This window comes from Chenopodium album, chromosome 24 (assembly GCF_948465745.1).
Source record: "Chenopodium album chromosome 24, dcCheAlbu1.1, whole genome shotgun sequence".
In the NCBI taxonomy this organism is placed as follows: domain Eukaryota; kingdom Viridiplantae; phylum Streptophyta; class Magnoliopsida; order Caryophyllales; family Amaranthaceae; genus Chenopodium; species Chenopodium album.
In genome coordinates, this window is record NC_137857.1 from 29,807,816 (window position 1) to 29,820,751 (window position 12,936).

Here is a 12,936-nt window from a genome sequence, read left to right on the forward strand (position 1 = left end):
GTTATTAATCCCATTACACTTAATGAGACCACGCGTTGTCATTTGTAACATGAGGTGAATCATGCTCATATTGTTGCTTTTATTCGATAACTTCTCGAATTTCTTCAAGATTTTCGAATTCACTTTTCTTGAACTCTTTCAAGGCTCTCGAACTTTTCAAGATTCTTATACTCCCACTTGCCTTTTGAGGAGGCATATTTAGCATAGGGTGAACCAATCATGGTTTGAACCACGTTTTTTTTGTTGCTTTTCTCAAACTCGTTTGAGATTTACACTACTCCCACTTGACCTTTTGGAACAATTTCCATAAGGGCACCTACTTGAGCAACAAACATTTTGTGCTAAGTATGGTTGTGTAGTAGTACCCCGTGCTCTATATAGGAATCGAACGTGCATCAAACGGTTTAATACATGTTTTATTCCTTGCTTTGTAGAAAGACTTAAAATATATCTCATATAGATTGATAACTTCCTTCATAAACACTTCACAAGGTTTTTCGGAGTTTGTTGTCAAACATTTTCACAACTCTTGGATGTTTATCAAGGTCTTGGCTTAAATTCTCATTATTACGATCATATCGCAATATTTCGAATGTGTTGCCAAGTACATGTCTTGACTTTAAATTTTCACAATTACAATCATATTGTAATGTAATCATTTTCTTGTCAAGTTGATACTGAACTTCATACTGAACATTTTGAACTTTTCAAAATCTTAACTTCCATGCTTCAATTAAGCATAAGTGGTGATCGTATCACAAATGAAATTTCGTTGTCCGTCTCTAGCCTTTGAACCTTTGGTTTTCTTACATCAATATGTATTCGACCTTGAGTTCACATCATCATTTCTCTAAATGGTGACCTAGTCATAATTTCAAATTAGAATGATAATTACATATATCAATAGATTCATAATCCAATGATATTGAAAGTCCATCCCTTTGGATCTTCCGCATGCAATTTTCATTTTCATTTGAATTAATTGACATATTAGAGACAATTTATTTATATAGAAATTGTTTAATTATTTCTATCATATAGAATTTTAAACCTATTTAGCAATTCAAAACGCATTATGACTCAAAGAAGCATAGAATAACATTTATTCCACGTTTTTTGAATCTTCGATGCTTAGTCATTACAACATTGAATGGTGTTTTGATAATGGCAAGAATGAATAACATTTATTTAATTCTAGCCAATTATTAGTGGTGAAAAACTGGTTCTACTTGTAAAGTTGCAACTTTTGCTTCCAAACTTATAGATTCTACTTGTGAAGTAGCAACATTTTCTTCTAAACTTGTAGATTTATTTCTCTTTTAGCAATAAATTCTTCCTTTAGTTCAATCACATTGTGCAATGAATGATCTAAACAAGATATCATATGTCTAAGAAGTAGCAATATGCCAAATCAATTTCTATAATATAATTCTTAAATTGGAACATTTCCATTCTTTTACCTTCCAACTATATGAGGTAGTATCTAATCAATTGGAATTGGTCCATTTAATTTGAAACATTTGTTGTTCATAACAACTTTTAGCATGTAAGTAGTTTTAGGTTTGAGAAGTAGCAACTTGTTTGCAATTCTTGGCCTATAACATCTTAATGCAATCCTCATATATTACTAAACCTTTCCCTTTGAGCCACTTAGAACATTTCTCTTAGGTTCAAAATGATACCTTGCTCAATTACTTTAAGCATTTTTCATGATCTTGCTAAGTCTATTCTATCATTATTTATATTTGAGTTTAATCAAGTATTAAACTCTATATAAAGTAGATGTAGAATACCGTTATTTGATCAACTTTTTGATCACAGAGATTTCCAATCACTTTCTTATATTCAATCATTTTGAAGATGAGAGATTTTATTGGACTTGTACACTTGTCTTTTGAGAGATTGTACCTCTCATCTCATTATTTCCCTTGAAACATTTTTCAAAATGAAGATGTGTTGGTATTTTACTCAAACATTTTGAATAAAACCAACCTTAGACACGTGACATGAATTTCTAAAACTTGCCTTTTAGAACAATCTTAGCAAAATTGGACTATAGGTTTATGGATTATCTTTTGAACTTTTGAGAACGTTTCTCAACTTTATTTTCAATCGAGGAAATTATATATAATAATAAAATTAGAACGACATGTTACTTATAAGTAAACACAAAATTCAATTATGTTTATTAAAATTTAAAGTACCATAAGCGAATTAAATTGGTAACTTTAAAACACTCTATTCAATTTAAGTGATAGATCCCAACTTGAATTAAGTGATTCCAAGATCCTTTATTCGTGCAATAATTAACCAGAGTGAGGCTCTGCAATCAACCATTACATTTTCAAGGTGAGTAAACTCTTTACTGATTACAACTCTTGTAATTCTTGGTTGAATAATTAACCATCGCATGTTTAATTATTACTCTTAGCTTCAAGGTTCTAAACGGTTTAGGTAACCTTGTTGAATATAACCAATTAAAAGTGTAGTTATGCGGTCCTACCCCCACTTCCCCAAGATATATTATGATGCTCTGCTGAGGGCTGACCCATCACAAACGATCAAGGTTTTCGTCGGGTTTTAAATTGGAAAAGCTGCATCAATATTATTGGGATCTAGATTTATTATGTTGTGATTAAATAGTGAACTCTAGCGCATCATCACAAAACATCAATAAAATCTAATATGCATAAAATACTGAATGCATAAATAAGACATAGCATGCATGGCCCCTAATCCTAAGAAAACTAATAAAGTAAATGCTCCTACTTGAATCATCATGGATCGCATCCATCTTGCTCCTTTGGGCCTTCACTTCATGGGCTTCTTGGATTAACTGCAACTTGTAATTCTACTCTATTCTATCTACTACTTAAATAAAATAAAATAAAATTACAAAATACTTTATCGGTACGTAGACCGTACTAAGATTACAAAAATACATCACGATGCGCAGATCGTATTTAGCAATCTACTGGGCCATACTAGTCATTATATAGCAATAAACAACATCATATATTATAAAATTGCCACATAATAAATCACTCATCATGCTTTCCTAAACTATAACATCGAATGATCATAATTAAGGAAACATGACATCTAAATATCTCATATTTTAATTAATGTAATTAGATAATATCATATATTATTCATGATCATCAATAAAATATCATATATTCTAAATTAGTCATGAGATAGAATCAAATCTTATTTTAATCTTAAAAGATAAATCATATTTATCCTCAAAGATTATCCTAACAAAGTTAGAAAATTCTATCCTAATTACTAGCCAATCACAATATTTTAAATCAATTATATCCAAAAATAATTATGGGATAATTACATTATTTAAATCAATTATTATCCTTTTGGAATATGCTCAGAATATCCTAACAAATCTTATCCAAAATTAACCACTTTAATTATGGATAATTACTAGTTTAACAACTTAAATATGGATAATATCAAATATAACAACTTTTGAATATTTGATTTTATCTTAAAATAAAAGATTTTATCCAAATAAAACCAATTTTATCTTTTAAAATAAAAGATCATAATTTCAAAATATTTTAACTTATCCAAAATAAAACTGATTTTATCCCAAAATAATTCATAATTATCCTGAAATAAATTTTCAAAAACTGAATTTTTTTTTTTTTTTGAAAAACCGTGCACCAGCGACCGTGGTGTGGCCAGCCTAAGCCGGCCACGGTGGCCGTACACCTTGCGGTGTACGCTGCCAAAGCAGCGGTGCAGCACAGTAGCAGCGGTGTCGCGCAACCCTTGCACGGTGCTGCTGTTGCTGCCATTGCTGACCCGACCTGCTGCCCCACCCCACCCCTCCCTCCGGACCACCTGCAGCGGCAGCCGCCGTGGCTGCGCCACCCAGCCGCGGTTGCCGCTGCTAAAATTCCTTTTTTTTTTTTTTTTTTTGTTTTGTATCAATTTTTATTAACAACTTTTGCTAAATAAAATTCATGTGGTCCATGGTAAATTAAAACATAACTTTTATGATAATTTATCCAATTAAAATTAAATTCACAATTTAATTTTGAAAACTAGGGTTCTTCATGAAAATAATCCCCAATATAATTTAACTTTTAAATTAAATCATTGATCAATGAAAATTCATAATTTATCATGAAATCAAACAGATTAAAATCATTAATCACATAGTAAACGAATTAAATCAAAACCAAAACACAAAATTCATAATTTAGGGTTAGGGTTTCGAAATTTTTGAAAAATTAGGGTTAGGGTTCGAAAAAATTCGAATAAACTAGGGCAAAATTCGGATCTCTTCGTGGCTATTTTGAGCATTATTAAATCACATTTAATCAATTCCAAGAGTTAAATCACATTTAATATAATAATTGACCCATAATTAAATTATTCTCCCTCCTAATTGAATTAAAATTGTGGATTATCAAAGAATTATTGGCAATATGCGTAAATGCAATAGGCTAACTGATACCACTGTAGGAGTTTATAGGTACTACGCAGCGGAAATAAACATGAATCATATTCATACAGTACTTAATCCAAGGATCTAATGCATAACACATAAAGAACAAATAATTGTACCTTTGAAGCGTGATTCCACGTGCGATCGAGCAAGAACAAAGGGAGATAAAGAACCCCAAGCGTGATTCCTCTACTTGGTCCACGGGCACAAGTTAAACCTCCACTAATGCTAGTTAGTCGTGACTGAACGCATCAATCAACCTTCAACGGAGAGGAGAGGAGACAAACGAGCCACGAACCACCACCACCACCACGAGCAACCTCCTTGCTAGGGTAGTCCGTACAGTTGTACGGATGAGGGGAAGGAGAGAGGCGTGTGAGAGAGAGTTCTAGAGTGTTTGGTTGCTTGTTTCATAATTCACTGTATGAGTAAGTTATGACTTGATGCAACCCTAGGCATGGCCTCTATTTATATATCACATATATAATTAGAGTCCATGTGAAGCCCAAACACTTAGCCCACTTCTAACTACACTAGCTCTATTCCTTACATGGCTTGTTATATCCTCATGAGGCCCATTAATGGGCCTCTTACTTGTTTAACCCAATACCCTTGTGTGTGACCAATATAGGATCCATTCTAAAGGGCTTTGGACCATTTGACTAGCCCAAAGATCATCTCTCATAGTCTAGCAACAGAGGATGACGCCCCAATAGAATGAACTTATTATCTCCATAATAGTGATCCTTGATATATCTAGTAATTGCACTTATCGATTACATAACTCCTTCACTAGTAACCCTACCTTCCCTTGAGTACCCTAACCCACTCTAACCAAGATCCAACCAAAACAGCAACAACACTAGCAGTGTCGCAAGTAGTACGTAGTAGTGTCCCCTGCTCCTCGCACTACTCACCGCATAGCAGCCAACGGTTGGTGGTTTCGGGTCGACGCCATGGTTGAACAAGCATCACTCTAACAATTTGTGGCTAATTGCTCAAATTCGAACAATAAAGAATGAAATTGAAAGAACCCTAGAATTTAGGGAAAATCCAAGAATCGAGAAATCGATCAATCCAATTTGTTTTGAACAAAATCAGTATGAATATAAGAGTCAAAATTGGCTCAAAAAATGAATTAAACTGTTGATAAACTCAGCAATTCCATAAGAAGAAAAGAGGAAAGAGAGATGGGAGAGAGAGAGCATAGAGAAGCAAGATTTTATTTTTTTTTCAAAAAAAAAATATTGTTGCTGGTCGTACGGTGTGGCCGGCCACATATAAAACATTGTGATTTAGATAAAATTCATAATCTCAAAATATAATATTTTGTATATAATTAATTTTAACTTATAAATCTCATTCGTCAATTTTGCTTACGTGACATTTGAATTATTTAATCATAAAAAAATTAATAATCTCTTATTTAATTGGATAAAACTAAAATTTATAATCTTACATGACACGCTGAGAAAATTACATCCTACGTGGCTCTCTAAAAACTCGGGAAAAAAACTCCCCTTCAAATATATATATTAGATTAGATTTAATGGTTGTATTATTTTTGAGAAATTTTCATCTATTACCAAAAAAAAAAAAAAAAAAAAAAAAAAAAAAAAAAAAAAAACCGTTGATGGATAGTTTGAAGGTGGTTCATGTATAGAGTTAGAGAACACACGCCCGGACCTACTCTGATTTAGGCTGAAAATTCAGCTTTTAATTTTTATGAGCATTGATTTTTGTAAGGACCTTACTGAGTTCTGTGTGTTGGAATATTTGCTTCAAATTGTGAGTGGTTAGTTAACTCCTAATGTTAGTGGAATCATAATAGTAGTGGGTTAGTTTAGTGGTGGTTAATGTTAACATGATCAATGATCATGAGATTATGTTCCTTATTTTTAGTTATATTTTTGCATTATATATATGTTGCAATGTAGTACAATTTTAAGGGGGCTGCCCAGTTAATCTATTGGATTGCTTTAATTTGTCAATCTTCCTCGCCAACTCAGCAATTTTTATTATGTTTCGATGAGTCGGCTGCTGACGGTTGCGTCGACAAAGCATATTTGTCTTAAAGCTGTTTATGTCCGTCTGTAAACATAGTTTGTTACTGTTCATTAACTTATTCAATAAGCTAGAAGTTGTATGTATGAATTATTTGGTAGGTAGTAGTTGGCTGTTTGGAGAGTGTTATAGCTTTTGGGTCTGGTACATCTTTCTTGCGTAACAAGTTCGAACTAGATCCCAAATAAACAAAGTGACTGAGAATCGTTGAAGGATGTGTTTGCATTAAGGATCGACCGTCTGCAAAGAATGGTTTAGAGATTTAAGCATGTACATGTCGGTTCATTGTGCCTCCCGCATAGAATTATTTGGTAAGTGCTATTTAAACATAATCTTATATACAAATGTTCATAGTAGTTTTATAATATTATGTAATTAGTGTTATGTCTCTATTTTTAAGCTGGTAATATTCGTTGCATGTTACTTTTAAAAAAACTATTGTGAATTTGTGATTCATAATTTAAATATAAAAGGATTACAATTTCTATTTGCAATTTTAGGGATAGAAGATAAAAATTTGAATGACTCTATTGTAGACGTAAAATATATAGATCCGGCCAAAAATATAGAGGAGATGTACAAATGTCGTTAGAAGGTTTATATTTTGAAAATAGGATTGAATATAGAAATTTGAGGTACCTTTTTTAATACCCATATTATAGATATGGCCAAATGTATAGATTTAGCGAAAATTATATATTGTAGATCTAAAAAAGTGTAAAAGTCTGCATAAAAGGGTATTATTATACATAATACCAAACAAGTATCGAGTTATATTTCGTGTAACAAAAATATTTTGTTATTTTAACCGAAATCTGCTATAATCATAGGATCCTATGATAGATGCGTATAGAGTTATAGATCTTGTAATAACATCACAATACGATTGATAGTACAAGGTCAACATGCTTACAATATCTCAATGATTAAATAAATTGATAGGCCTTGTTTTTTTAATTTTAAAATCCATTGTGTGAATTTAATATTACTGTTGAAGATACCAAATTAAAGGAAGAAAAATATTTATTTACTTGTGAATTAATAAATATGTGTATATATATAACATGTTGATGTCCTATAGTGACTAATAGCTAAATCTTTGCTGTTGAATTACACTCTACAAATAGTAATTCGGTTAATTTATTTTAAATTTAAGACAATATAATAAATTAAATATATACTACTTTCATGTTTTGTATCAGGTACTAAAAGTGAAACCATTGTGATTAAGAAGGATTGAAACCATGGAGGATAAGGGACTTGAAGAGCTGGATATTCATGATACTGTGAGGGAAGTCGTTTGTGGAGAAGATCCTGACATTGGTGAATCTGTTAGTCGTTGCACCCCGGTAAGTGAGGGACAAACCACACCAATGAACATGGTGATGGAAGATCAAATTGGGATGCAATTTCAGTCTCCAACTCTAACTAATGAGACAGTAGGCACGGTGGTGGGTAGCAATAATGTGCGCATATCAGCCTCTATAGAACCTCCTATGGTGGGAATGGTTTTTAAAACGTGGCAAGATGTGGAGTCCTACTACAAAGAATATGCAGAGCAAGTAGGATTTGGAGTAACAAGGGCTCAAGGTGTGTATTCTAAAGGTGATGGGAGAGACCGTATAACAACAACATGGAGGTGTGAGTGTTGGGGAAGACCTAATATGAGGGCGCGGAGGGAAGCGAAGAAAAGGGCTAAGGCTATGGATGTGTCCGGTTCAGGAGGCGCTGTTGGTGGCGTCGTGTGTGTGGATGAATTAAGCCAACGGAAGAGGAAGTCAAAAAAATGTGAGTGTAATGCAAAGATATATGCAGGGCTTAATCACGAGCGGGAATGGGTGTTGAAGAAAGTGGTATTAAATCACGATAATCACACCCCCACACCAGGAATGTCTAAGCTAGTCAAAGAGTATCGTATGAAGAGCTTTAGTAATAGAGATAGGAAGAGGGCTTTGAACTTCTACGAGGAAGGAGTGCCCATGTCACAAATTCATGGATGTTTGGCCGCAGAAGTAGACGGGAAAGAAAACGTGGAATACACTGTTAAAGATTTGGCACATGAGGTCTATAAGGAAAGAAGGATGAAAATGGTTGGAGGAGATACATCCGCAATGATGTCGAATTTTTTGAAATTTAAGGATATGAACGAAAATTTTTTCCATGCACATCGCGTTGACGAGGAAGGGAGGTTGAAAGATATACTTTGGGTTGATGCGCGAAGTCGTGCGGCATACGAAGAATTTGGTGACGTTGTATGCTTCGATGCCACATATCTTACAAATGATTATAAATTACCATTTGTTAATTTCGTGGGGGTCAACCACCATGGTCAGTCTATATTGTTAGGGTGTGGATTGATTTCTCACGAGGATTGTGATACTTTTAACTGGGTATTCAAGGAGTGGTTGTCTTGCATGAATTATTTGGCACCTAAAGCCATATTGACAGAGCAGGCAGTGGCTATGAGGAAGCCCATAGAGGAGGTCATGCCTCAAAGTCGACATCGATGGTGCATTTGGCACATTATGAGAAAGATTCCAGAAAAATTAGGGAAATGCGAGCGGTTAGTATAGCAACAACATTTTAGTTTTGGCTTTTTTTTTTTAAAACAAGCATTTGCGTCTATTATATTTAATTTTAAGTCATATGATTTGTAGGTATGGTGAGTTCAAGGGCTTGTTAAAGGCTATAGTTTATGAAAGTCTAAATGTTGAAGAGTTTGAGAGCCATTGGAATGCGTTTATTGCTAAATACAACCTGGGGAGTAATGAATGGTTGGCAAGCCTATACAATGAGAGGCATATGTGGATTCCAGCTTACATGAAAGAATATTTCTGGGCCGGGATGAAGACTACGCAACGGGTTGAGAGCATAAACAGTTTCTTTGATGGGTTTGTGAATCGAAACACCAAGCTTTTTGAATTCCCCCTCAAATATGCTAAGGCTATGGATAAACGCATTCGGGATGAGATGGCAGCTGATGCAAACTGTGCAAAATATGTGAGGAGACTTGTGACAAGGTTCACAGCTGAAAAGGTATTTCAGAAATTGTATACCGATACAAAGTTTCAGGAGATACAATCAGAATGTGTGAAATTGATGTACTGCTACTGTAGTGAGGTGAAGCCGTTGAATGAAAACACTTTTCAATATGTACTTGAAGACCGTGTATGGGTTGTTCCAGAAGGACAGAGTGTGGAAGTTGTAACCAATCGCAGAAGGTTTTATTCTGCCATGTACGACAACACAACGACGGAGGTAATATGTGAATGCCGGAAATTCGTAACGGATGGGATTATGTGCAGGCATATGATGCGGATTCTGGATCAAAATCGCGTGGTTGAGATACCAGATAAGTATATACTAAATCGTTGGCGAAAGGATGTCCTTAGGAAACACACCGCCATTCGTGTTTCGTATCATGATCCAAGTAAAAGTGTTGCAGCTAGACGGTACAATAAGTTGATGATTGAGTTCGAATCCTTGTGTGAGGAAGCTGCTGCTTTGGATGACGCTGCTGTGGAAATGGTGAGCTTAGGTTTAGCTAAATTAAAGTCACAACTCGACCAGTGCAGGGGTGACACGGTTCAAGAAAGTGTTGACATGTCTTATCCAGGAGAGGCAATTCAATCATCCTCATTTAGGAATGTAAATGGAAATACCATGTCAAGTGCTCGACGGCCTAGTGAACAACACGACAGGAATTGTGACTTGGACAATGGATTATCTGATGTATCCATTCGCGGTTCTGATGTCCCTGTCATAAAGGATCCAGTGCTTAATAAAAGGCCCCGAGGTAGGCCCAAGGGCTCACGAAACAAGACTCCAGCCGAGTTGTTGTTCAAAAAACCATATTCTAAAACCAAGAAATCAGCAGAGCACAACGACAATAAGGCCACAGGTAGTAGCAAGAAGGTACAGAAGAAAAAAGGCAAATGTTCGACCAAAAAAGCAAATTCCATCAACAAGGAAGCAAGACACGCATAGTTGTACCGAAGAAAAAAGTCAATTGCACCAACAACATAGGAAAATCGGACACCACCAAAGGAAAAGCTGCCACCAAGAGCAACAAAGGTACCAAGAAAGGCAAAGTTGTTGAGAACAATGGCAAAACTGGTACCATCAACTGCAAGAAAAGCTCAAACAAAGGCAAGGCTGTGCAGCTTAAAATAGGGAAGGAACTCTTCTTTAATGACTCCGCCGACGAGTTCAAAATCACTGAAAACATCCCCACGGATACGCACCTCAAAGTGACATCTTCAACATGCAAATACAAGGTATTATTGACCACTAATTTAATTTTATTTCACTTTATGTACTTCACGGTCCTAACAATATCTCCTTAGGTACCAAAGGTGAAACTACTTAATCAGCTAGAGCCCCAACCCGTTGCTACAAAAGTTCGGAAGAACGTAAGAATTTTGTGAGTGTTGGTTAGATTTACTAGTCTCGATTATAGTTTGGATGCTGACACAATTTGTATGTGTTGTACACAGTTCAAGCGCAAAGATGATACTCAACTACAGAAACCGGGTGCTCGTAAGGCAACAAAAGTCAAACATTGAAGCTGTTGTCATTTCATTTGAAGATTTGTTGTCGTATGATATCATTGACAGCAGGGGACTTTATCCCTGTTTAGTTCGTTTATCTTTAAAAATGTGGTTTTTGTTCTTGTCGTGGACAAAAGGGTTTGTTTTTAAGGACTCCTTAATGATTGCTAAGAAATTGTTGTCTTACCCATGATCATTTTTAGTATTATAAATTATCATTATTCGCGCTATAATTTAAGTAAAGCAAAAATTAGCTTCTAATGTATATGCTACCTCATCTAGTCCTAAAATCATTACACAAATCACAATAGCTTATATAAATTACATATATTGATATATAATACACATTCCCGACATCCAAAAAAAAAAAAAAATTTATAAACATTTAAACTAAAAAAAATAAATAAATGAAACACAGATGATCAATGGGCCGGATTTTGGTAGGTCTGCCCTTATATAAATAGGGTGGGTAGGAGGTGGACTCACGCTCTTATGTATTGGCCCATCTGTGGTAAAGTCCAATTTGGTCCAGCAGCAACTACGTTTTATAAAAAATTACAGTAAAAATTTTTTAAAAACATATAGTTTGTCAATGGGCCGGATATTGGTAGGTATGAAAGGCTACTATTATGTGGCCCAGTCATTCAACATACAAGTTCGGTCCAGCAACTATTATGCTTATTTTAATAACATAAAACGAGTGACAAATAAAACTATTCCGCTTATTATAACGACTATATTTAGAACCAGGTTACAGTAATTGAAATGGGATCACAGGAACCGAACTGAACAGATTGGACCTGCACTGAACCGAAAATATTGGAGCTGAAATGAACTTAGCTGGCTAGCTGCACTTATTTAAAATATTTTTAGGCCCTAAAGCGTATTTATTGTATTCTTTATTAGTACTTATTTGTAACCAGTTTATGGTCCCAATGCACGGATTTGAAAAAAATGTTTTGCAACAATTTTTTTGTTAATTTTTTTTTCTGTATAAAAAGTATGACCAAGGTCAATTTTTTTTTACTACAAAAATACTTCTTATTACATTTTAGGTTGTTTATACTACCCGTATGATACATATATTAAAATAAATATTACGTACAAATTTATATTAGATATTATGCATATATATATCTTTTTAATAATAATAATAATATTACGCTTAATTTTTCTATAATTTTTTGCAAAAATGTATTTATTGAATTTGTTAGGAGGGAAATAACGTATTAGTAAAGTAGGGAAAACAAATTATAATGAGTAAATATTTCCTTAATTAATATGACAAAAAATTAATAAAAAAAGGGCGGGAAATTATTTAACCAGATTTCGACAAGTGTCATGTTTTATTCGCATTTAGTATAATGTAATTGATGTCTAACTACCATATACACCACGTTCGGATATGGTTATCGGCTACCAATTCTGGTAAAATGATAATAGTGGCAAAAAATTATATATTATTGCATTTTGAGCAATTTTTAACTCATACTTCTATTTTATTTTTGAATTTTGGGGAATTTACTGGTTATAAGTTGAAGGTTATTTGGGTAATATATTTCATTCCCTTCATTGCCCCTTTATTATTGTTATACAAACATAGTGTTGAAGTAGTAAATTATATTATAAATGTCTTTTACACACCATAAAAGCCCGGTGTAGCCTTGTTATTTGGTTAATTATTTAAGAACCTAGCCCATTCATTGAATGAACTCGCCTAAACCTTATACCATACTGTCTTGACTTTTATGGGGGTCCCACATAAATTATAACAAAGTAATAAGTCCCTACAATCAGAATGTACAAATGGTTCAATACATCCATTTGATAATTACCAACAGCAGTACAAGC

The 12,936-nt window shown here is 34.1% G+C and overlaps 1 protein-coding gene across 1 annotated transcript; it reads left to right on the forward strand.

The window, feature by feature from the left end:
• Positions 1-7,779: 7,779 nt before the first annotated feature.
• LOC145610790 (protein FAR1-RELATED SEQUENCE 6-like) lies at positions 7,780-11,100 on the forward strand. Its single transcript, XM_081666083.1, has 4 exons — positions 7,780-9,098; positions 9,193-10,450; positions 10,882-10,947; positions 11,032-11,100. Exons 1-4 carry the CDS (start codon positions 7,780-7,782, stop codon positions 11,098-11,100), a joined length of 2,712 nt encoding a protein of 903 aa, XP_081522209.1.
• The last annotated feature ends 1,836 nt before the right edge of the window (positions 11,101-12,936 follow it).